General features: G+C 39.7%; 1 protein-coding gene across 6 annotated transcripts in view; it reads left to right on the top strand.

Moving 5' to 3' along the window:
• abr (ABR activator of RhoGEF and GTPase) overlaps positions 1-26,662 on the top strand; it is a 45,210-nt gene that overhangs the window by 1,884 nt on the left and 16,664 nt on the right. Inside the window, exons 1-16 of one of the 6 annotated variants that reach the window (XM_085935097.1) lie at positions 5,350-5,876; positions 13,679-13,842; positions 16,415-16,513; positions 16,682-16,867; positions 17,791-17,898; positions 17,987-18,047; positions 19,482-19,534; positions 20,171-20,311; positions 20,403-20,524; positions 20,636-20,804; positions 21,385-21,504; positions 21,628-21,703; positions 21,787-21,891; positions 22,328-22,402; positions 25,409-25,506; positions 25,584-25,715. In XM_085935097.1, the coding sequence (XP_085791223.1) occupies positions 5,816-5,876; positions 13,679-13,842; positions 16,415-16,513; positions 16,682-16,867; positions 17,791-17,898; positions 17,987-18,047; positions 19,482-19,534; positions 20,171-20,311; positions 20,403-20,524; positions 20,636-20,804; positions 21,385-21,504; positions 21,628-21,703; positions 21,787-21,891; positions 22,328-22,402; positions 25,409-25,506; positions 25,584-25,715 (1,770 nt within the window). In that variant the 5' untranslated portion in view covers positions 5,350-5,815. Of the gene's footprint in view, positions 1-5,349; positions 5,877-11,159; positions 12,361-13,660; positions 13,843-15,068; positions 15,327-16,414; positions 16,514-16,681; positions 16,868-17,790; positions 17,899-17,986; positions 18,048-19,481; positions 19,535-20,170; positions 20,312-20,402; positions 20,525-20,635; positions 20,805-21,384; positions 21,505-21,627; positions 21,704-21,786; positions 21,892-22,327; positions 22,403-25,408; positions 25,507-25,583; positions 25,716-26,662 lie in introns of those variants that run through there. The other 5 variants (XM_085935096.1, XM_085935095.1, XM_085935094.1 and 2 more) reach the window with 5 other exon arrangements.

Genomic DNA, 26,662 nt, shown 5'->3' on the forward strand with positions numbered 1-26,662 from the left:
GTCATGTGCGTGTTATACTGGTTTGCATTTTTAGTTAGGGACACACTGACTAGTAGCAGCTGATTGGATAGAATTTGGCATTTTGGATGACTCGAACAACAAAGCATTCGTCGAGAGCAGAGCGCGATCGCATGTCACATATTTCTTCTTGACTCTCCGTCTCCTCTCTCACACAAGCAAGACATGTTCAGGCTCGTCTTGGACTATAAGTGCAATGGGAAACAGGGAGAGCAACATTTTGTGAAAATGTAAAAATAGCATCCCAGACTATTGTTTTTAAGTGTACTTTGTGTGTAGGTTTCACTAGTTTTTAAATAGTTAAACATTTGAAATAAAGAATCGGAAAATTGTGCTTTTGTGAGGGGAGAAAAATGGAAATGTATTCATTTTATTTTTATTCATTTGTATTGGTTTTATGGCCTAGAATAATACATGATTAATTTTGCGTCCAATTTGGAATAAATTGGAGGTGTCGAAACAAAACAAATCGATGATCAAATTAATCGCCTCGTATTTTATTGATCAAATGCTGAACAGAATAAGATGACTTTATCACAGAGTAGTTAATGCACAGCACCCGTTGACAGTGTGTGCAAGGATGCTCATTGTCTTACTAAAGATATGATCTAAAATGTATTCTATGAGTAGTAGATATGACACATTATTCTTAAATGCTTTTCCTAGTAGAGCCATCAGAAGTGTGTGTGTGTGTGTGTTGAGTGAATCTTCTGAATGCTAATTTCTCTGCCGTTGCTGTGCAGGAAGGCAGACAGGATGCCACAGTGGTGACGCAGAGTTGTGGACTTCTGCAGCATCACTGCTTGCAAAGGAAATGGATGCAGGGTGTTGTTTGAGTGCACAAAGCATTGCTCTGCATCTTAGGTGTGAAATGCATCGCCGCGCTTTATTATTATTATTGCTTTAGCTCTGTTGTCTAAGCAATCGCCAATGATAAACAGCTTTTATTGGCAGTGTTTGAAAAGAATTGCAGAGACCCAAATCATCCTTATTAATTGAAATGAATGGAAATGACATTCATCCGTTCCCAAAAGACAACACAAATTTGATATAGTGTGTATTTTAATGAGGTAGAACTCATTATTGTACTTTATACAAACATACATGAATGACAATTAAAAAAGAAGAATTAAAATAAATTTCATCATTTTTGATTGCACTGCATTAATTAAATCCAATTCACTGAGGTGTTATGAATGAGTTCCAGGTTGTTCTTGCCAATCATATTGCAATGGGTGTTTGCTGTTTAGTACTCAAGAGCGATTCATAACATCATCTCAACTTCTCTCTGAGCTCATCAGTTCGGCACTAATATTAGTCACTCTAGAATAGAAAGAGGAATTGGCTATGTTCAGTGTTTCATGTTATTTGTGTTCCGCCCTTTCCTTAAAGCGTTGGTATTAGTAAAGTGAGGCGTGAACACAATACTTGAGAAATTCCATCCCTCAGATGACTTAAAGACTCTAAAGAGAAAAATATAATACACCAGAGGCACAACTGTTGCCCTTATCCACTTTTAAAATCTGTGTGACGTGAAAGAGGGAGCTAAAGGTGTTTTCCTGTTTTCTTGCCAGTTGACTGATTCACTCTCGGCCGCTTCCTTGTCTAACTAACCAAACCCTTTTCTGTCACTTTAGCTTAACCGCGAGTTAGAGGATAGAGAATGTGACTTCAGACTTTAGTTTAAACACACAGGTTGCTCGGGGTATCTCAGTGTGGGGGTTTCTAGGATTGTGATGACGCAAACCTTGGCTAGACCAGTGAGGAAACTCTTTTTATATGCCGTATGAATCATCAACTTACTGTCAGGAGACTTGGCCTAAATCTTCTCCCTGACATTTCTACAGCCACAGCATCTTTGTGCTTCTCAACAAACCCATGTCAGTTTCGTTTCACTTTATACACGGAAAGAAAGGACCTGTATGGTGTCCGGTCACAGGAGACCCCCCCCTCAGTGGGTTTTAAATTTCAGTAGGATCCCTTTTTTGAAATACTAGCTACTCAGCATTGTTATATCATCTAGATAACATTAAATGTACCTCAGGACATTGAAATACTTTTTTTTTTTTTTTTTTTTTACGTTCCTTTCCTTTAACTTGATTAAAAACATTGAAATCCAATCTCCACATTCAGAACCGAAACAAGAACGGTCTGTACTAATCTGACAATGCAAGCTAACTTGGCACAAGCTACGTGCTGTCATTAGAGCTGAATATGACGCAGGGCGCCAATAAAACGGTGGGAAACCTGTTCTTGGTAGGACAATTTGGATCATATTTTTTCATGCACCAATCACACCTAAATATACTGCCTGTCATTTTGTCAATCACTAGTGCAGATCCCCTAATTACTAACCTCATTGAGACTACTTACTGTGCATACAGTGTTTATTTTTCTTTCTGTAACTTGCCTGTAGGCTGTTGACAAAGAATGCAAATAGTCCCTTTGGGGACAAGATGTCTCTTAAATTTTATTTTCTCTTAATTTTAGCATAGATTGCTTTTTTTTTTTTGGACTTTGAAAACTCTACTTGCCAGTGACGCAAACCCGACACTAGAGGGCAGTATTTCACCGCATGGACAATGGTCATGTATGTTTTCATTGTTTGTTTTTTTTGTGTTAATGTTACACAAGTGTGTTTTTTGTAACACAATGAAGAAGCCGGATATACTGGTACTGTATAAATAGCAGGAGTTGATCAACACTACATGTGTTTCCGCCTCTTAGCAAATCGCAGCGTGATTTAGATAATTTCAACATTGACCCCGATAGATCAAAAATGTTTATGCTCGCATGTCTCAGTGAGAGCCTTCGGGGCTTGGTCTGGGCGAACAGGGTGAAACGGGATCTTGTCTGTCATGCACACATGGAGCCGGAATGTAGGTATTGTAATTGTTAGATAAATGACTGATAAATCCTGGAGAAGACAGAAGGAAGACAAGTGACATATTTGCACGGTCGCCATCAAAACCATCTCATGGGCCTTTTTTTTTTGCACTGTTTCACATATATAAAAAAAAAAAAAAAAAAAGCAGGTAGCAGACAATAAAAACACCCCAGATGATTGCAGGAAGTCTCATTTAACAAGTAGACATTCATCACACTGGTGCTTTTTAATAATGTATGCAATTGCTGGTACCTTCTGCCCAAATCCCTCCCACTTTTTAAAACAAAGGGATATGGGTGAAGACTATCTACTCGTCACTCGTCTCTAAGGAGTGTTTACACTTCCTCACAAAGCCCTCAGTGCATACCGGTGGGGCAGATGGTATATTGATAAAGGTTTGACCTGTGGTCAGATAACCAATTTGCAGTACTTTGCTTTTCCGAACATAGAAAAACTGCTCTCCTCTTCCCGTGTGTGCACCTCCACCATCTCTCAACCACGTCAGTTACATTGGGAAACCTTTGAAGAGTCGAGCGGGGGGGGGGGGATGGAGAGCTTGTGTGGAACTGACATTTTTTACATTTTAGTCTCATCTCCCACTTAGGATTCCGGTGAAGAGATGAGAGGAGCAGGTGGGGGAGACTGGGGCAAATGTGGGGTGGTGACTGGAAAATTAGTGCTATTAACAGAGACCCCCCTTTACCCTGAGGGGGAAGAGTCGAAATATTAGGGAAGCACCGGGTCGGATGCGCTTTGGGTCAATGCAGTGGGGTGCGGGGAAAATGTAGGTGGGAGGATGGCAGATTGGCTGGTGCACTGTTTTGTGGCCTAATTACACACACACAATTATCTCTGTGTAGCCTACATGACAGTTTGCTAATAAATTGTCCGGCAAACATTTTTTACTGTCTCAAATTGAAAAGCAAATTCTCATTGTTGGACTAATAAAAAAAATCTAGTTTACATGTAATTTAATTGATTTTGATCAATTTATATCCTCGCATAAACTTGAGTAAAAAAAAAAACAATCACCTGTTTGATTCCTTAAACATGCAAAACCAGAGCATCATTTATGAGTCACTATTTGGACTTAAATGATGATTTATACAAAAAAATAAAATTTCCTAAGGGAATTTATGCTTTCAGAACTGGGGGTTCAAAATTTGTAATTTAAATATTACCCTTTATGAGCTAACAATGAGGCCCTTGATTTCCTTTGTTTAGTATTCACACTCACAGGAGGAGGATGTAATCAAAAGCATAGCTTTGTTGGCATATTTTTTTTTAGATGTATTATTAGATAACCGTTTGCAAACTTTGAGAAAAAGCTAAAAAATTCAATGCTTGTGCGGCGACAGTGGGGAAGTGGTGTTTAATCTCGACCTGGGATGAAATATTATTCCGTTTTTTTTTTTTATTGTGCTACAAAGAACTAGTCTGAGTTTATCTGCAGCCAGACAGTTGCATTGTCAGAATTTATTGTCCCAGATTTAAGACAAAGAATGTGTACAGTAGGTAAATGTATTTTTGATGAAGCGCCTCTCTGCTGTTTTACGCTTGGATGGCTTTTCCTTTTTTATAAATCTGCGTGCGAGTACATTTTCCATAACAAATGCTAATGTTTTTTTTTGGGGGGGGTCTCCATTATGATACATAAATGTGTATTCCAAAATGCCTGGGCAGAAATGCATTAACACACCACTGTGTGTTTTTTTTGTTTTTTCTTCAGCTGGCTCACGAGAGCAGACAAAGAGCGAGGCTCGGGGCCCGCTGCTGGTTGAGGTGGGGCTGCCCTGGGAGGGGGTCCTCATGTCAGCCTTTGTGTCCTAATTGAAGTTTTTAGAGGAGGTCGATGGGGGAGGATGGTTGTTTGTGGGACCTGGCAGGGGTTTGAAGTGAGGTGTTTTGATTGTGTTTCTGGCTTTGTCAAAATAGAGTTCTGAATTTGCTAGTGAAGTGTTGGGTTTGATCAGGGGGTAATAACCACATTAGGATTTTATTGAGCTCCTAAACGTGTATTTTTTTTTTCATTCAACTTTTAAAAAAATTTTAGTATTTTTTTTTTAAATATCAAGGTTGAATGATAGAGGTTTGTTACTTCCATAAAATGACTTTTTATTTATTTATTCTTTAAAAACCTTTTTTTTTTTTAGACAGAACATACTGCGACATGGACAGAACTTCTGCTTCTGTTTTCCGCAGTATCGATGACTTTGTAATACGCATTGTTGTCAAAAGCAGAACTGGAGTAGGATTATATTGACTAATTAATTTTTTTCCAAATATATTTAACGTTTTTTTTCCCTCCTCCATCTTGAGTATGTGTGTATGTTAACCAGAAGAAATATTTAGGGCATTATTTTTTTTTCCTCAACTGAATGTCCAAAATTTAAGAATGAAAAGCAGCTGTTCATTGAGACCCAGGAAAAACTTGAATAGAAACTCAAAGCTGCTTGTTTGTACAAATGAGGAAAAAGCACTCTAATGCGTCACTTCTGAATACCGTTTCTACTTGGAGACGCAGAGCGAAAGTGAGCGAGCAAGCCATAGAGAGAGAGCGAGAGGGAGGCAGTGCTTCTCCCTTCCCCTAGCAACGGTCGGCTTTGGTCGTTTCCAGCCTGTTGTTTTCACACACTGTCTCTGAGCTACACACACACACACACACACACACGCTCTCTCATACACTCCTTTGACTCGCTTGCTCGTCTGCCTCTTGGACCCCAAGGGTGTCGCTTGACATTTCATCCGAATCCCTCTTTGAGCTCCTTGCTCCGGGATGAAAGCTTTATCGCAAGGATAAGATCAGCACGGCCAATAGCCGCAACTTAAAAGAGGGCGGACGAAGCGGGTGGATAGCCCAGTGACTGACAAGGGCTCGGAGAAGAGCGAAGCGGGTAAAAGAAAAGGAGGATGGAGCCCCTTAGTGCCCGTGGCCTGCCTCGACTCTCCTGGATTGACACCCTGTATAGCAGTAGGTCTTGTTTCTTCCCATTCGTTTTGCTCGGGTGTCTTTTAGCTCCATCTCCTGCACTGCCCGAGCGCTCGTTTTGTCCGAGAATACTTTTTTCAGGATTTCCAATTAGTGTGCATTACTGTAGTTGTCCATAACAACCTTGTTAACGCCATTCCCGGGAAACGCGAATGTCTCATTCCTGCTGGCAGTTTGCAACCAAAAGCAAAACACAGGCCACTCGGATGTTGAATTTTTAATCTGCTCCTTATTGCTTTTACTGCTGTGCTGTTTCTCCAACATGGACTTGGCCACTTAGGTAAGAGCGAGTACTAATTCCATCACTTTATTTTCGGATTTAACTTGAAGAAGTTTGGAGTGAGCGCTTTAATGACTTTATTAAGGGCTGTCCCTATTTCTGAACTTGTCCTATGATGATTTCAGCGAACAAGTTGGATTCAAAACTTCTGCTTCTTACAACACACACACACCCAAAAAAATAATAATCTGGCAATAAAGTCGCACAGCCTCAGAAACAATTAACCATCAATCAATTCCACCTAGTGAAGAAATTCTTAATAATCACTGAATTGACTTTTTTAAATTGTTATGGCCCATCCCTAATGACAATATATAATAATATAATGTAGATTGTATATCGTATACTATTTAATGGATGCAGTCTTTGTACTCAAATATGGTAATTTGGAGCAGATTGATTTTTCACTTGTGACATCGGTATTAATCATTTCTTTGTTTAGAAACGAATATGCGTAATGAGTATTCAATTTAAAGTTGAACTTCTTTGTCATTGAAGCAGCTCATTTTATGTAAAAAAAAAAAAAAAAATCTTTAACCATTTTAAGTGAATATTTTATTGCCAAGCCCTCCATTAGTGTGCTTTCCAAAAATAGGTCAAGCTAATTGATTTTTTTTCATCAATAGGAATCTTTGCATCAAGTTGTACTATTTTGATAGTCCCTGTATGCCGATACTCTCCACACCTTAATGTTCTAATTCACACTTATTATGTAAAAGGCTGCATGCTAACAATAGTAAGCAGGCGTTGTTAGCATTACAACAGCCTTTACAATTCACGCTTTACTATAAGAGAACAGGTGCACAGTCCTTTACTTTAATGCACTTGTCATTTCATCATCTTTTTTTTATTTATCCATATACTGGTCTCAAGACTACTTTTAAAGCTTCCTCTGTACTGTTGAATCACTCTGCGGAATATGATTCCGGTGTGGTTGGAAATGGCGTGTAGCAGTAATACACCTCCGGAAATAAAATGTATGGCCTAAAGATGTTTGTTGTGGATTTCCTGCCACGAGGCAAAATTTCCACTCGGCCAATGTTAATACTAAATAATATATCTTTTTTTGTATCGTATTTTCACAATGGCTTTTGAAAGCGCTTTGCAAAAAAAATATATATATATTTTGGTACTTTCACTTGTTGAGATACACTTAATGATTTTCTCTAAAACTTTACGGGCCACTGTTTTTGCGTCTTTACCACATATTTATTTTCTAGCTGTCGCTACACCAAATATTTGTCAAAGCTTTTTTGTTCCTGTCATCAGCCCCCCCCCCCCCCCCCCCAATCTTTTGTGATAAATGCAGTCAACCTCACTGCTGCTCCTGGCTGACTTTGACCGAGTCCTAGTTCTGTCTCTAAGTGTTTAATGTTCGCAGTTATCACGTGACCTGCGACTGCAAACAGCACAAAAGATTCGAAATAGCATCCTAGCGGCATTTATCTCACCCTTCAAAATCAATTTGGGACCAATTGTAGCGAGTTTAGTATTTCCAACATCATCTTCTCACCGAATAATCACTTCTATTATTTTGATCAATCGATGAAGAAAAAATCTCTGTGGTAGCTATAGAAACAGATATTCAATTTGTCCTCGTGCACACTCAGCACGACTGTAATGAAGAATGTTTTTTTTTTTTATTTGTCAGCCCAAAGCAAAGTTATGTAATAGCATAATCTCTACTGCCGCTACCATGCGAGGCTTTTCTGCTTTGTCTTCAAGCATCTTCCTCCCTCACTCCCATTCGACCTGCTAAGAGGTTCTTGTTTATATAATCCACTTCATATCAACATGATAGTTACATATTACTTCCTGGTTTGTCTCATAGACATTCTCCATCTAATATTATGAATTGGCTTCTTCTATAGTACAAAGGTTTTATATACATTGACAATGAGGTGTTTTGAATCATCTTGCCAGCCACCGGCCATCTGATCAAAATAATGATGGAGATAATAATGCACCTTTGAATACAGGCTCCTCAAAAAGTGTCAATTAAAATTGAATTATTAGCCAATTAAAATTTGAATCATATGCTTATTAGATTAGTGGAGGTGTACTGAATGGGCGCCAAATGTTTCTACTGGGTGAGATAAGGTGCATTAAAATATGCTGTGGTCTCCTCAGGAGAGCAAGTCCAGAGTGAGGGATGGATGTGGAACAGTCAAAAGTCTCATTTAGCTGCTCCGTCTTGCCAAGATGACGCTCCCTTGAACCAAGACTGTCGGGGTTGATTCAGTGACAACCATATGAATAATAGATGTTTCTTTTGCCTCTGCTGGTTATGTTGTTATCTTTCCACCAAAATCCCACAGTAGATAAGGTAGAAAAGGAATTTCTGTGCCAAATTGATTTGAGCAAAATTCACTTTTCTGTACTCTTGTTCTTGACGTAGTTTGTGAAGATTTTTTATTTTTCCTCAAAAATGTAGGTCAACCAAATGAAATGTACCAAGCACTCAAATCAAAGGTCAAATATAAGATAACCTTTGCTTGGAACACGTTTGGCCAATAATGATCAGCTCTAAAATCATCCTTAGATGCAAACGTGTGATAAGTAGTAATTGTTCAGTCAACTAGTTGATGGCTAGCTCTTGTGCTACATTGCAGACCTGCTCGATGTCACAACTCCTCCAGCCAGCCAGCCAGCCAGCATTTTTTTTAATTTTTTATCATCACATGGGTGATGCTCTAAAAATCCTTTGTTGTTTTTGACATTAGGGCGTGTGTTTTTCTGCTATGATGATCTTTGGGGACTATCACTATACCCTCAGGGACCGGGGAGGGGGGCACTGTGTGTGTGTGTGTAGTACATTTGTGTGTGTATTGTCTGTTATGTTACCATAGATGGCAGCCATCGTCAGCGGTTCTCATCGTAACCACCAACCATCTCCTTTTGCCATCCATGCCACATTCCATTCAGCCAATGGGCTCCAAGTAGCATCGACCTCCCGACCAATGGCGCGAGCAATGTCTTTACATGCTCCCGGAAGGCAAGCGCCTTTGATTAAGCATTCTGGGTAGTCGAGCGGAATGGAGAAGATGAGGAAAGAAAGGAGGTGAAGAGAGAGAGCAAGAAGCAGCTCGGGAGCGATGAGGCCATTATGAGTTGAGAGGGCTGATGGATGCTTTGGAGCAACATCCAGATAGTCTCGTGTGACCAAACTCATACTGTTGGTCATTTATTACCTCCATTTTGAAATTTATAACAACTAAGTGAATCACAGATATAAATCTTGCTCTTTAAATGCTTGCCTTCCAGAAATCTTTCATTTTAAGTTCATTCCCAAACCTGTCGTTAAAGATTGATGAGACCTTCATTGTAGCTTGGCCTCGCCCTGAAGTTGGGAGTGAAAATGGCCGCTGACATCCATCTGACAAGAAGTTGCAGACTATCATTTTTCCTCAAGTGTCTTTAGGACACTATGTTTTCCCTGGCATGCTCTAATTCACTCTTCATTTGTAATTCACCACTTAACCTGACTCTTTTTCGGAACGGGCTCAAAATCAATATACACACACAGCCTGTGTGTCCAGTATACTAACAAACTCAAACCATTTATTGTTATTATTTAAGACTCTCCTCCCACTTTGTTTCGGGGGATGTTGCAAGTTGTTTTTATCATTGACTGGCTGTTATGAAGGAAGTAAAATGGAGCATATTTCAAACTGCCACGACCGTTGCTGCTTTGTGATTGGCTGACCAACCATAACAGAATGCCAATAGGCCACGCCTCTTATTTATTCGGGGTGAAGTATTTGTTGCAAAATATCAAATCTATAAAAAATATAAAATGAAATAAAAGTGCGCTTAAGTCTTGGGTATATATATATTTTTTTATACATATTTTATTTTAAATATATATATTTTTGATGAGTCAATTTAACCTATCTATGCCGTACTGGCTGTGTTTCTAGTTTAACCGTTTTAACGCCAGGGTTTGGTATCAGGTTTCTCTTACTCATCTTTATATTATGCTGCAAGACTCCTTGCTCTGGGTATCATCTTACACCTGAAACCTTTTGACTGTTTTTATCTCCTGTATAGTATTCTAATTGAGCGGGTGAGTGCAATAAGCAGAAAGCACAATCATCAACGGCGTTGCCTGCAGGCCTGCCGGCAGATGCTTTCATTTTAATGGCTTGTCTCGTTGTAGTTCTCCTTCGCACAGTTTGATACCCTTTCCATTAGCACATGAAGCGGCTCACGGGGAAAACGAACCACTATGATCTTGATGCCCACACGTTAAAATGTGTCCAAAAGCACAGACTGTCCTCAATGTGGGCGTTTTCTGCCTTGTGATGTACTCTTTCACAAAAGTGAGAATTTGAAAGGTGATGTTACTATTCTGGATTAGCAAGGTTTTGTATTTTGGGAAGGGGGGGGATAAAAAAAAATGGTGAACTTGAATGAGACCATGGATGGGTTGTCAGCTTCGGGCCCTACACATGACAGTTGTTGTAATCTATGCTAGCGTGAGCCTTGGGGATTTTCAGCAGCTAATTACAATGTATAGTAACTGGCTGTCTTGGGATTTGGGGGTGTGCATGTTGGGGGGGGGGAGCAAATCATGCGTGGAATAGGTTAGTTTATCTCTGTCTACCTATGGACGTATGGCTCAATAAGATATCCAGTTGTTGTCGAAATGTCTTATTCGGAGAGGTGCAGAAAAAACACCATTTTTTTTATTTGTGTGTTATAGAACATAACATGAAATAATTTTTTGCACTCATTTTTAATTTCAGCTCCTCATTGTTTCCCCCTCCTCTCAGTGCTGACACTTCCTTTTTATGCTCTTCACTCCAGTATCCAACGTGTGGGAGTCACAACAGTTTATTGACCTTTAAAGTGTGCTTCTATCGGAGCCCTATGGGTGGCCCATTATTATCTCGGTTAGGCTGGATGAGAGGAAAACCAATGGCAATCAAATGTTGAGGATATGCAACTAACAACATTTTGAAGAGTTTTATATATATATATATATATATATATATAAAAATATCGATTCAGAAGTATTTTTATTATTGTGGTTTGCAGAATGAAACCTTCAGCTGTTTTTTTTTATTTTTTTTTATTTTTTTTAGCCCTGTAATTGGGTCATTATTGTACACTATGTGCTAGTTTAAGAGTGGTTACATGGCATTTGTGAATGGAGGTTTTATTCACATGTCAAAGTATTGATCTAGCCCTAACTTAGATTGATCATTGCTGAGATGTCTCTTAGGACCAAGTGGCGTGCCTTGCCTCCGTTAAAATGGCTTCCGAGCGTGCGTTTTCATGAATGGACAGATGTTTGCGCACCTGGTGATTCAAAAGTCTGCTTCAGTGGAAATAAAATGTCGGGGGTGGAAGCTGAATAAAGCAGCAAATGAAATGTAAGAGGCGTTTTTGAAGTTTAGGTTTTTTTCCCGAGAGCCTCATTAGGAGTAGCTGAAGCTGCAGTTTACAGGATAGATGTTGGTACTTTTACTAGCGCTCATGTTACTGCTATTAAAAAAAAAAAAAAAATGATGATGAGCATTATAAAAACGTCTGTGATGTACAGATTGACTTTCATAAAGGATTTTAATTTCCCAAGTGTCGCCTGCTGATTGATGACCATATGACAGTGACATGTAATAGCCCATGTTAGTCATTCAACACTCACATAGCAAACATCTGTCAGGTCACTAATGTACTAAGAAGGCCAAAGATGAGGCGGCATGACCTCTTATGGTTGACCTTCTTTGACAGTGGATCCAAAGAAGTCGAATTTAATCGAAAAAAAGCCAAGACTCCCCCTCGATGACCCAAGACTATCAAAGCACTACTTTTATCTAAATGAAACAACTGTATAGGAATATCTGGACCATGACCAATCAGAGGCGGGTCCCACCCTTGACTTTCACTGATTGGTTGACACCATAATGTGTTTGATAAATGAAAGAATGAGGCTTTGATGCTTTGTGAGTCGACAAGTTGGTTGGGGTGATTTATTTTTTCAATTGCACCATTGTGAAATTAGGACGCCTGCTTGGCCTAATTTGTCCCAGTCTAGAGCTCTGCCAATGATTTAGATCAATTTTAATCTACATAACTTGTAGGTTTTTGGAATGTGGGAGCAAGCAGGAGAACCTGGAAAAGCCGATGCAAGCATGGGAAGAACAGCAAAGTCCACACAAGGCCGGAGTGGAGATAAAAAGTGTGAGCTTGACATGCTAAGAACTATTTCAATATGGTGCCACTTATGATGACTTTAGAACCATAAATTGTATAATATTAATTTATGACATTGGGAATTCATGCTAATGACTACTAGTTTGTTTGACCTTAAAGGTTCTCCTGCATTTTTTAGAGCTATATTAAAAAAAATTTTTTAGACTTGCTTACCCAATTATCTCCTAGAACAAGGAAGGAAGGTATGTGCTGTGTATTTGCTTCAAAAATATGTTCTCTGTACAGAACACGTGCGAATGTGTGCATCTGGACATGCCTCCACACTTAGCTGCTCACACAATGTTGGCTGGCTGCAGGATATGATGTAATCTATGTCCTCCTTGGAGAATGTTGCTGAGCGAGGCAGCACAGCTCACTGAGCGAAACGATGATATTTTGAAAATGTGCTTTTGGATTTATGTGAAAGTCCGAATACTGAGTGACTTGACGTTCACTTTGATTGACATCTAATCGGAAGCTCTTTTGTGACCCAAGTAGGAAGTCACATGTCAATGTTCCTTTGACTTGCAGCCATTAAAGTAGCATTTGTGTTTGTACTTTGGAAATTGGATTGTCTAGTAGTTGGTTAAATAAAATGATGATTGGATTCCAGATGAATTTTTTTTTTTTTTTTTAGATTTTCCTTATTGTAGCCATTTCCTCACAGCATTAACAAAACGTAAATCGATGTATTTATCTAGGAACATATGAAGGCGTGTATTTTTTAGTAATCATATTAATGACATGTATTAGAAATTAAAAATCTCCATTAAGTGGAAAAGTGACTTTGATTACTTTGTGGATATTCCATTATGTGACTCTGTTGTCAACATTCCCCCCCCCCTTCCCTTACTGTATTTTATTTGATTTGACTAGCGGTTTTGTGATGTGTAGCAGGGTGCTGGACACTTTTGACACTTGTGACAGCTTGTGTTGTCCCAGTGGTATCGAAAAAAACTCGATCAGCATTGAAACCGGCAGTGTGAAAAGGGGCAAAGGGTGTGGTCACAATTCAGATGTGCATCTTTTCAAAAATGTTGCTGTTTACATTCGTAGCGATCGTCAAACGCCAAATATGTATTGTTTATACCTATAATATATACATATATATTTCTAATATCCAAGTACAATTAACTTAAATGCCATTTGGAAAATTGGTGACATTATTTTTCTGCCCCTACCTTTGTGTCATCATCAACCAACCTTGATTTGGTCATTCCTATTTGCAAAATTTCTCTCGCCTTCATATTAGGGAAAAATGCCAACTTTGTATTCCGCTTTCTGACAGATTTTAACTACAACACAGATGGCTACGAAGGAGATGGCGCAGAGGATGGCAAGTCTCAAGATGGCTCGGAGACACTGCCCTATATAGACGAATCCCCCACCATGTCTCCCCAGCTGTGCACACCTCAAGGACCAGACGGAGTAATGGTCTCCCCCACACCGCCAGAGGGTCTTCTTCCTGGGGTAGGAGAGCACAAACACGCTTGACATGTTGTCACACAATAAAATAATATACTTGAGGCCACTCCTCATCATTGTTTATTTTTTTGGGGATTATCATTACAAGTGTCACATTGGATTTATTCACTCCGGTGTTTGTCTCTTGTGTGCTGTCAATCGTTTCTTCCTGAAGCAAAGCGCCGGATCTTGACCCTGTGTAATTGTTAGCGATTAGCCACATTAGTTGGAGTGCCTGTAGCACATCACAGGTGGCTCTTTCAGATCAGCGGGAAATTAGCGGCCATGCAGATGGGGATTGAAGCCCACGAGCAGATTTGGCAGTTCATTTCCACTTAACTGACTCTAGACATTTTTGTGCTTTAGCCATTTTATGACTTCTGTAGAAAAGTATATTTGTGTTTTTAATCAACATGATCACCTCAACTGGTATTTTATTTTCTATTGATTGAGCAAGTAGTATTGATGTCTCCCAATCATGCTTTTGCAGTTCATTCTTGAATCTGTGCCGCCATCTTGTGGCCTAATGTGGTAAAGGCAGGCAAGAAGACACGTCAAAGCTAAAACGGAAGAGAGTCATGTGCAATTCTGGAAAGGAAAATAACTAAATAAATTACAATTTCTTGATCATTTGTAAATGAAGTTTGGGACCAGTGAAGATGAAATGTTGAAGATTTAAGTTTGGGAGAGTGGAGGGCAATTTATGGCGAAGCTGGCAGAGCAATAAGTGGATGTCACTTCCTGTATGCATGCTGAGAGCTTCTGGTAAATGGACAGTGTTCATGCACTTGCTTAGGCCTCAACACATTTTAAGTCTTTAGGTCACTTCTAATATTATAAAATATTCTCCCACTAACTGTGTGGAATGTTACTTATTGACTTGCTGGAGTGTGTGACCTGTGAGCTTCTAGAGTTGCACATTATTTGTTATTAATTCCGAGGCCCTGGACACATCAAGACAACAGAGTGTAAAATAACAGTAACAGGCGAGTGAAACTGCTGGCACCATGAGGAAGTGGCTTTTTTTTAAGCCTGACGAGTTTGAAGAAACAAGAATTGTTCCTCTGAGTGAAGCAGCAGTTGAAACGAAAACCACCTCTACCGCCATCAAGGAAGTGAAGGGATCTGCTCCGTGGTGAGGGGAGGGGTGGGCAAGAAGTCAGTTCTCATCGACCGTAGTGGAACAGTGGCACTGCACACATGCACACCAGGAAGCCCAGCAGAGGAAGGGGGTGGGGTTGAGTAGGCGGGGTCATTTGTCTTTCACTCTCGCCGTCCAGACGACTTGCTCGGAGTGAAAACACTGATGTGTTCGGGCAGGCCCTGTTGAAGGCAAAAAGGCAGGCAGAAAGAGGAAATCTCAAGAAAGAAACATGGAGGAGGAAGAGGAGGAGGTGTTGTGCTATCTGGACAGGGTGCTGGAGGAGGAGGTGTTTGAATATGGAGATGGGGAACTGGAGCCCATCACTCCCATACACAGGCAGTTCAAGGTGAGGCATGATTTGCCAGCCTGGTTATTTATGATGACACCAAGTCATCTATTTTGTTTATTTCTACGGCGGGTGCTGCAACGTGGGCCTTGGAAACAACTACATGTGTGTGACGTTGCGGCGCGGCCTGATGAGGCAGCTGCTTTTATTTATTTATTTTCTATAAGAGGCTGATGTGAAAAAGCGTCACTGGAAACGGCCTATAGCGGCGCAGGTTGTTGTGGAAATGGAGTCTCACTTATTTCTCGCCTTCTTACCACACAGTGGCTCTCTTTGTGAAGCTGAGGGGAAAATATTCCCGCTGTCGGGTTGGGGGAAAAAAAATACTTCCTGTCTTTTCTCATCTTGCTGCCACATGCTTGTCACCCAAAGAGTGACCTTTATACATCTAGAGTCTTTTTAAGACATCATATAAGGAGAAATTCATTGTACTGATTAACAGGTCACTTTTTCTATTTGCTAATCTATTACAATTTTGTTTTAGATGTTGAGAGGACTTTGTGAGATTTGAGTTGCAGATTGTTTTTGTCCTGTCAAGTCATGACCCACTTTTATGGTAGTTCAACCACATTCAAAAAATAGTCTCTGAAAAAAAAAAAAAAATGGTCGGTTTAATCCAGGGCTTCTCAAAATATTGAAGCCACCGCCAACCACCAAAAAAGTGCATTACATACAAAAGTGTTTCAATGCAAATTAAATACAGATGTATTTGATTAAAATGACACAATTTGAGCATTTCATCCAGACCTCAGCACCAACTTAATGAAAGTGTTTTTTTTATTTGCATGGGAGCTTTCATCTTTTATTATCACACGGATATTGTGTGGATAGACCTATGTTAATGATTAATCCCACACTCTGCACAATTTGTTGCTCTTTGTCCTCTATCGAGGACATATGTGACACACCCGACTGTCTAATTAGTTATGACCATAAATCCTGACCAACCTGAAAGTCATTTGACCTATCTCGAAATATAAATGCTTTTAGTTGAGCATTGGATATAAGTCCTGGGTGCAAATGTTTAAAAAGCATCATTACAATTCATTGCAGATTAATATTACAATGTTTTTTTCCCCACCCTACAGGGAGACATTGAGAAAGGACTAGAGATGAAGAAACTGGTGCTGTCTGGTTTCTTGGCTAGTGAAGAGATCTACATTAACCAACTGGAGGCCTTGCTATTGGTAAAACACACACCATCAAGTTTGTTTTCAAAACAGTTCTGTATCATTTTGTTTCAACATTGAGCATGAGGAAGGCATAGTGGCTTGAGAGTGTCCCAATGCAGAGTCACATGACCTCATTGTTACTTGACACCAGTAAAGACTGATCTCTATGTTGTCTATATACAGCCAATGCGTCCCCTGAAAGCCACAGCCACCACCTCGCAGCCCGTCCTTACCATCCAGCAGGTGGAGACCATCTTCTACAAAATCCAGGACATCTTTGAAATCCACAAAGAATTCTACGATGCGCTCTTGCCCAACATCCGACAGTGGGATGAGAAGGTCACTGTAGGCCATCTGTTCCAGAAACTGGTGAGTGACCCAAGGGAGTTTGTTTGCGCTCATGTAAATAAGGGCCGAGTGGTTTGTTGTGAATCAATCCTGACTCTAATGTTTGTGTGTAGGCACGGGTATCTTGATGTTCTATGCAGGAAATAAGAATCTTTCATTATTTTTATTTATCATTTGTATGTATGTTGACAATGATGCGAATGGTTGATGATGGTGATTAATGGAGGACTAACTACCAAAGTCTCAAAACAAATGTATTATATATATATATATTTTTTTTTTAATTCCCTCTTTTTAAATGAACGTTTTCAATTATATTTTTTACTTTCACTTTTTAGTTTGGCATCGTAGCAATTCAGTTATTTTTATGTCAGCCATTACGCAATACTCAAAATTTTGTTGAGCAAATTATGCAAAGTAAACTCTGAAACTCAGATGCCGATTCCCAATAATACTAATTATTTAATTTATATAATTAGACTTCAGAAATGTTGAGCTTTTCTGCATATCAAGTGATACTGCATTCATTCACACTATGAACTTCTACATTCGGGCCATCCATTAGTGTTGTCGTCAATTCCCATCTGTGCTGTGTGCATGGACGCACAGTATCATGTAGCGACGTGTAGCATTTAGCCACAGTACAGATGGCGGAATCATTAATTGGCCTATTCCTCACTTCTGTTCGTCAGTAGCGTGCCCTCGGAGCACAAAGGGGCAATATTAATGAACGGGCGGGCCCACTTGTTCCAAAAAAAAGGAAAGTTTCCTCTTGCAATGCACGTGTGATCCAAGAGGAAAGAAAATCAGCTTGAACTAACCTCACAATTGACACCATGAAGTAACTAACTGTATGATGTCATATAGTATTATTTTAGTTTTCATTAAACAATAGGAACCAAATGTCCCGTTCCCTTAAATGTCTTTTGTTTGATTTGCTGCAGGCCAGCCAACTGGGAGTGTACAAAGCCTTTGTGGACAATTATAAGGTGGCACTGGAGACGGCAGAGAAATGTAGCCAGGCTAACAGTCAGTTCCAGAAAATATCTGAGGTATGTCGTTATACAGATAAATGTTAGCGTCAGTCATCCCTACCGAGAAAGGTCCAAATCATTCTGATGCTTTTTTTTTTTCTTCTAGAATCTCAAAGTAAAAGGTCCTAAAGACTCAAAAGATTGTACTTCAACAGTCACAATGGAAGGTAAGTGTCATGTGAAAGCATTTGGTCCAATTTGCCGCTTTAAGACTTCAGTCATGCCGCCTTCCTAATTGTGTATGCAGTGGAGGCTTGGGGGGGAGCGCACACACACACACACACACACACACACACACACACACACACACTCGCACTCGCACTCGCACTCTTGTCGACAGTGTCTGGAAAGGTCGGCAGTATCCAAGAGGATGTATTGAGCAGAGGAGACGATGGAGGTGTTTCTGGTTCTCAGACTGTGTTGTAACTGCACGTACGGTAAAGACTGAATATTTTTCGATGAGGGAGTGTTTTGTCATTTAGGCGTGCATGTTGAGAGATTGACTTCATTTAATGCTTGCAGATATTGATTAGCGCATCTGCAGTGTGATGCTTTATAGAGCGATGCAGATTGTTTACATTTGTTGTTTTTTGTGCTCAAGCCAAATCAACATTAGTGTTCTGTTGGTGTCATTTTGTGGGATCATTAGTGTCAAGGAACTATGTTAAAATCAGTGGAGGAACTTCATTTAGACAAGAGTGATGCTTTGCTGCCATCTTGTGGCATCTTGCAAATGAACTACAGTATGTTGAAGGGAGCTTAATTTAGACAAAAGTAGTTCTTTGGTACCACTGTTTTGGGGGTAGTTCAGGGCATCAAATACTTTTGAAGCATCCTTGTACTTGGGATGACTACAAATGCTCACTCACTCGCCAGCTCACTCGCTCTCCAAACCTTTGAAGGAGACTTCACGTGGATCTTCAAAGATCATCAGCTAGGCATATAAAAAAAAAAATCCTTTGGGCTCCTTACTGGAGCTCGAGTGTGTGTGCATATATGTGAAATGTCTGAGCATACATTAACATATACATATTAGTATGGCAGAAGATTTGATCATGGTCCCGGTGGGTTTTCACGCTCTCATATGTCGGAGTAGAAGAAAGGAGACCGAAAGAAGTGGCGAGGCAGATTATCTCTAGCACTGAGATGTTTATTGGTCGTAATAATGTTCAAGAGGAACTGAACATATTGAACACAAATGGTGATGCAGTTGTAGACAGACAATGTAACAGGACCGAGTCATGTATTCTTTATCCTCTGTGAAGAATGTTCATGTCGTACTGATGAGCTGTGAGGTGTTAAGACTAGAATTTCCCGAGATCGTACAGGTTTACCTAATCTTGTGGCTGGTGAGTCAGCTACTTTGCTCTTTGCGGATCCTGCGTCAGGCAGCCAAGTGTGCGTTTTGTGTGTACACGTGTGTGTTGTGTATATGTGCATTGCATTTTCCCTTTTTTTACTCCATTGGATGTTTTGATCTCATCATCAATCTTTTCGATTGCTTTCTTTCAAAGTTACCGGTCTTGTGAAAAGGGACACTTGAGCGTGACATCACTTGTTGATAAAATGAATGTGACCTTTGATTTCTTATCTCCATACAGCTCTTCTTTATAAACCCATTGACCGTGTGACAAGGAGCACCTTAGTTCTTCATGTGAGTACACGATACTCATTTACTATTATTATTATTAACGAACAGTTCATTTTGTCAGAGAAGGAAGATTTAACCTGTTTTTTTTTTTTTTTTTACATGTTTCGGCTACTTCCTGTAGCTTTCCTCAAAAGCACCACAAGATACAGGAAGTTGCCGAAACATGTAAAATTGGTAAAATTTTCCCTATCTGACAGAAATAACTATTATCAAATCCAATTTATTACAATTCCATGCCAAAATGGAATTTTAATTATTATTTTTTTACTTTATAACTACACAAAACATTTGGACGTGGCTATCATTTCAAAATACAACATTCACATCTTCAAGGTTTATTTGTGTTTATTGTGTGTGTTAGTTTTTTCCGAAGTCATAGTTTTGTCATTCAAGCAAACTAGAGAGACACGCCGGCAGCATCCAATTTAAAACCAGACGGCCTATCAGCATTCCGTCGGCATCTTCTGTCACCCCTTATGTACTGATGAAAATCGGCTTCAACAACAGCAAGGAAATTACACTCTCTGAGATGACTTGAAAATTTAGAACTGCTGCGTTTGTCTTCTGAAGGAGATACAAAATGTGAAAAGAGCCCAAGGTGACTCTCTTTTTCTAACCATTTTTGCGTATGCACTGCAGGACTTGCTGAAACACACACCAAAGGACCATCCAGATTTCCCTCTCCTGCAGGATGCTTTGCGGATATCTCAAAATTTCCTCTCCTCCATCAACGAGGAGCTTGACCCCCGCAGGACCGCTGTCACCACACCCAAAGGAGAGGTGAAGTTTTTTTTCCTCTCAATGAGCTTTCAAATTGGATATTATTTTATCATCGTTCACGAGCTGACGTTGCATGTCGTGTTTTGTTTAGGCTCGTCAGCTGGTGAAGGATGGCTTCCTTGTGGAGGTGTCAGAAAGCTCCAGGAAGCTACGACACGTCTTTCTCTTCACTGACCTGCTGCTTTGTGCCAAAATGAAGAAGACCTCTGTTGGGTGAGCTTTTTCCTCTTTTATTATTAGTATTATTTTTAATGGTGGAAATATTCTACCTGCTTGGAGCAAGGCTGCATTTTTTTGACACGTTATGTCTTTGTCCCTCTGCAGTCGTCACCAGCAATATGAGTGCAAGTGGTACATCCCTCTTGCAGACTTGACTTTCCAGACTCTGGATGAGTCTGACTCTTGCCATAGTATCCAAGTTCTCCCAGAAGATGAGATTGAAGAAATGAAGATGAAGATCTCACTCTTGAAGAGTGAGATACAAAAAGAGAAGGTAAAGCTTTGCTAAAAAAAATAAAATAAAAATATTCTTCAATTGAAACTTAAATGATTCAACTTCTGGTTTGTGCTGGGTCACACAGACAAGCGTTGGGACTGTAGCAGTAGGAAAAACAGATTTCAAGCCTACGATAATATTCCCCTGAAGGGGAGCAGCGAGACTTCCCGTTATCTCGCTTGCTTGGTGCTAAAATCTCCCACTCAGGGCACATGGAGCAACCATGTCTGCTATTTCCAGCTAGCCAGAAGAGTGACACATCTAATAGTACACTGGTTGACTCACAGTTTCCTAGGAAGGATGCACGTATTCATGTTTCTAAATAACATAATTAGCGGTTATATTTTAGACATTCAAAAGCGTTCCTGTAAAATGGGAAAAGCCCACTTCAGGCTGATAAGAGTTGTGATGTTTTTCTTTTGGAATCTGAGCAGTTCCTAAACATTCCCAGGCAGTATCAATCTTCTTTTGTATGGGGAAAAGCTTATTTGTTTTTATTTGGTGGTTGCATTTTTTTTTTTTTACATCATAGTTGTTTATTTTAATCAAGTCTAAAAATATATTCTTGTTGTTTTAGAAAGCACCAAAGGGTCAGAACCGTGTGGAGCGTCTAAGGAAGAAGATGAATGAACAGGAATCTTGGCTGCTGCTTCACTCCCCCACAATCCCTTTCCGCCTTCACAACAAGCATGGCAAGGTAATAAATTTAAATTTAAATTTTTCTGCCACTCACATTGGATTGCTGCAGTGCTCCGGTGTAACCACTAGATAGAGACATACCACAAGTTGTGTTTTGATGCTTATGATTCTTTTCATGCAGAGCTACCTGTTTCTGCTCTCCTCGGACTATGAGAGGTCAGAATGGCGGGAAAGCATTCAGAAGCTCCAGAAGAAAGGTGACATAAATTTAAATTGCCCTTGACTTAAAAAAAAAAAAAAAAGGGCTCCCAACTCCAACAATGTCCATTCTTGTTTTCAGACCTTCAGGCGTGTGTATTAAGTTCGGTAGAGTTGCAAGTCCTGACTAGCTCTTGTTTCAAACTCCGAACCGTCCACAACATTCCCGTCACCAGTAATAAAGACGGTAAGAGCGGATTCTTGTTTTTTGTTAAATTGAAGCCGCCGCAGAAATGTCATGTGACAGAATGTAGTTGCAATATGTTTTTCATCCAGTGGCTGGCGATCACAATGCGGTGCAGTTTGTTTTCGCTGCACATTCCCACATTGTTCAGGAGCCACTTTGACATTCCTGTATGCCACAAGTGTTTTCAGATTTATATCTCGATCTAGAATATACGCCAAATTAAGTAATAGCTATGAAATCTCATAAAACATTTGTCCTGCGACTGAAAAAAAAATTCTGTTTAAATTTTTTTTTTTTTTTTTTTTTAAATTAGAGACTTTGAATTTGCTTCGGCCTTTTTTTGCAGAGTTTGCATGTTCTAGCTGAGGAGGTGGACTTTGCCGCCTGCTGCACACTTAGAAAAAAAAAAAAATCAATGTGCCGCTTTTATCCCCAGATGAAGAGACTCCAGGCCTATACGGCTTTCTTCATGTGATTGTTCACTCTGCCAAAGGATTCAAGGAGTCAGCCAGTAAGTCTGCCAGCAAAACAACTTTTCTTCTTCACCACACTTGTGCACACATTCCAGCTGCGCACAATCCTTTCACACATGAGCCAGTCAATCACTGTGTAGCGCACGTGCTCTTCTCATCAGGCCACGTCGAGGAATAACACAAACCCAAAGAAGGAAAGTTGGGAGTTTTGTTTTTCTCAGACAGTGTGACAATAACCAAAAATCATAATTACATACTTTTTGTCTTTTAAATTATAAACTATACTTTCTGTCTTATTTTGCATCCTGTTATTGCGCAAACAGAACTCTGTGAATTAGCCAGTGGGGTGTTTCCAAGTGGCTATTTCAGATGTACCAGGAATGGACAGCTGGTATTTTCGGTGCACGTTGTACCCAGTCTGTCAACTCACACAAGAAGTTTAAATATCAAATACTAGACGGAGAAAGATGATTTCCTCGGTTACCGTGACAACTGCTAATGTAGTAAAGCTTCCTGCGAGAATATTCCGGGTAATGGATTGAAGCGGGATCTCTTCGGAAGGCCCGTTTGAACCTCAGTCGGTCGGGAGCAAAGAGCTGAGGCGCTTACTAATGAGGAAATATTTGCTTTTGACCATAATAATGTTCTTTGTGTCCTTCGATAATACGTCAAAATAACAATTACGGGGATCCAGATCCATGTGTTGTTCAGGAATTTAGCTGGCTGCTGCGGTTTTTGTTGACGTCTCCTTTGGTTCAACTTGAGACATTCCTTTTGTTCGAAAGCCACACCATTAAAGATATTGTAACACGTGAATATGGTTTGTGGCAACGTGCAAGCTATTATTACAGTCAGCATTAATGGCAGCGAATAGCAGCCACCATTTTTTGATCGTGGAGAAGATGTGATAATCCCGTTGTATGTTTTTTTCGGATTGTCAAGTCGCACAAATATAAATAAAAAATATGCATGTAAATCACTGTACATGTCGCTGTCCCGTGGGCTTTTTATTCAGCCTGGGGTGTAGTTGGCAAACTAGGTCACGCAAGCAGGAGCTAGAAGTCAAATCTCCTAAATAATGATCCCTGTTATTTAAAAACACGACTTGTGAAAGTTTTTTTTTTTCTGTGTGTATGAGTGCAAGAGGATGGGAAAAAAAAGTTCATTAAATTAAAAAAAATAATTAAAAAGTGCACATGGCCGTGCTACATCAACGGTCCCGTTCATTAACCCAAATTAAAAAAAATAATAGAATGAATTAATTGTTGATTAGTGTTTACATCATGTGTGGACGCTCGGAGCAGTTAAAGCTTTTGTTTCATCTTGCCATATTTTAGAACTGACATAACTTGTTACAGGCTAAAGCCATGTTAGCATGGATTGCCATTTTGTGCTATTAATAGTTACCCAGCAATTCAATTATGACTGTTAAGAAAAACTGAAAAGCTGCTTATTTGTTTACCGGGCTGTCAAGTGATTCCGTGGAGCCTTAGTATGACCCGGCTTTCAACACAACCCAAGGCTAAGATTAGCAATCCCGTATTAGAACTCACAGCCTTCAGTCAAGAGAGATGAAAAAGGATGGGATCCATTAACCCCTGTTTGAAGGGTTCAGAGACCCCATGCAGAGCAATTCATCCCCCCTCAGAGTCAGCCTCGTGTTGACCTGCCAGGGAAATAGAAATTCCAGGCCACGATTAGTTTGTCCTACTTTGAGGTAGACACCAAAAAAAAAAGGACTCTGGCTTTGTTTGAGTTGAATGTCTGAGGCCCCCAAAAACACATTTTCAAATAGTGAGAAATGTCCATTGACATGTTGGAGCTGTGCACACAAAAGACCTTCTGTTTCAAACCTAATTTTCCTGGAATGTGTCTTACAAATTGAATATGTGCTGTGGATTTTAGGTGTCAGTCAAGCTTCTGGTTCTAAAAGTGTACAACAACAAATCAGTTTATTAAATATCTCCCACGTGGCCGTGCAGAATTCCCCCTTTCAGTGAACTTCCTTCATATCATCACGACTGATCTTCCTAAAGTAATTATGCCCGCTTTTTAGAATGCTGAGAAAACAAGCAAGAGGAATGAGACCAGATGGGATGGGGTTCATTTCATTGTAACGTTTTGAAAGTATTTGACCACATTGCTAAGCCCCGCCTCTTAAAAGCACATATAACAATTCATAAAGTATTTCCTTGTAATTTGTGTTCAAATATTACATTGTTTTTAAATAAGTGTGCTAAAAATGTGAATTATTATTATTATTTTTTTTTAAATGCTTTTTTATCAAGTCGCTTTATGTCACAGATTTTCTCGCGGCAATAAATGTGGCTTCATTGTATAAACATTATTGGTAGGCTTTATGTGAGCTTTCAACGCACACACACACACCTTCCGTCCGGCCGTACATCCTTCGCTCAATCTCGCCCTAGCTATCATGGCAAAAGGTCGAGCCATACGTCTATCCATCCATCATCATGTCAGGTGGAGTCTAACCCCAGGGAGTAAGTTGAGGCTATGGGATGTATAGACGCTTTACACACGGGAAGCACCGTACCTTGCAAGAAATGCCACAACAGCATTTAAAAAAAAAAAATACATTAACCAATATAATTGCTTCGTGTAAAGGACAAGAGGGGCTGCATCCCAGGAGAGTGACTGTCATTAAATGAGTGTGTACACTGAGCGGAAATTGATGTCTGACAAAATACAATACAGTGACACTTCAAGGACTGCAACAAACCGGATATATAATTTTTCTTTTTTCTTCTGCTGACAGTAAAATATCATTAAAATAATATACTTAAAAGCATCACCACGTGTCACTTTTAATAGCTCAGTAGTTTTAGTATTATACATTATCATATCGTTCATCTAATTACTGACTATGATCTCATGAGAATATAGTGGCTGTAAAAATAAAAGCAATATATTGAGTTCGTTATGAACGTCATTAAATCATTTTGCATTTCAAACCTTCAAAATATTTTTGCTGTTGTTTAAAGTTGATAATCATAATGATTGACCCTATTTGTTTTTCATCCTAGATCTGTACTGCACCCTCGAAGTGGACTCTTTTGGATACTTTGTGAGCAAAGCTAAAACCAGAGTCTTTCGAGACACCGCTGAACCTCAATGGAATGAAGTCAGTGAAAACGACATCAGGTTCTCAGCTCTCTCTCCGTCCATATTTTCTAAAACCTCCTCGTGTCCTTTCGCCAGGAGTTTGAGATCGAGTTGGAGGGATCCCAGTTCTTACGAATCCTGTGCTATGAGAAGTGTTACGATAAGAGCATGCTCAACAAGGAAGACAACGAAATAGTGGACAAGATCATGGGAAAAGGGCAAGTTCAGGTAAGAGAGGAGCCGTCGCTCAATTACAGACGCCTGTGTTGTCCTCTCGGGGAGATTTCCCGACTTATTTTTGATTAGCTGTCTAGTCTCTTAGCACAACGCCGTGGTTTTGTCGCGGTTGGCCTCTAATTGCCCCAGTTGGAGTCTAAAATCGAGTTTAGTCAAACGGGGATTTCCCCGCCTTCTTGTGAGACATATACCATAAAAATCCCTTCTGGGGGTTTGTAAACCATACGATGGAATCTTAGCGGTTACTCGGACACACAATGTTTTTTTTCATCGAGCCACCTACAGAGCAAATTGCTACAAGAGTTTTAAGCACATTTTATCGATCGTCCATTAACTGAATTAAAAGATTAAGCCGGTTAGCTAGCTGTGAACCAAATGACAAATTTAATGCCAGAATGTAGAAGATCATAATTCAGCTCGTTTTTTTTTTTTTTTTTTTTTGTTGCTTCAGAACTTATCGGTGACGGTTTTTGACAGCTGAGAAACATTTGAGACTGAAAGTGGGGCAAACATGAAATCAACCCCCACAGAAGTATTTGGTTTTTTTTTTTTTTAAAGGAAAGATTCAACTCCAAAATAGTTGCTGCTTCTCATTAGACATATTTCAGTTTGGAAAATGTCAACAAACTTCTCAGCATTTCCTGTTTTCTTTGTATTGCTTGCGCATAACTTTGGCTCATCTACAAATCCCTTATTTACAAACATAACCTTAAGTTTATTCAAGAAGGACTTAACATACATCTTGAGGATTTATTCGAATTCTGGTGTGACCTCCTCTAAAGCTAAAAAAGTTGGTTGAATATTTAGGGGAAAAAAAAATCCACTGAAAATTTGAAAGCGCGGTCATGCATAATATCAGCAATTTCACTTTGGTGAATATCAACAGATTGATTCTGTAAGCCTTGTGTGGCATTTTCTTTTCCAAAAGAACAGCCAAC

Source organism: Syngnathus leptorhynchus, chromosome 17, assembly GCF_054491065.1.
Source record: "Syngnathus leptorhynchus isolate UIUO chromosome 17, UIUO_Slep, whole genome shotgun sequence".
In the NCBI taxonomy this organism is placed as follows: Eukaryota; Metazoa; Chordata; class Actinopteri; order Syngnathiformes; family Syngnathidae; genus Syngnathus; species Syngnathus leptorhynchus.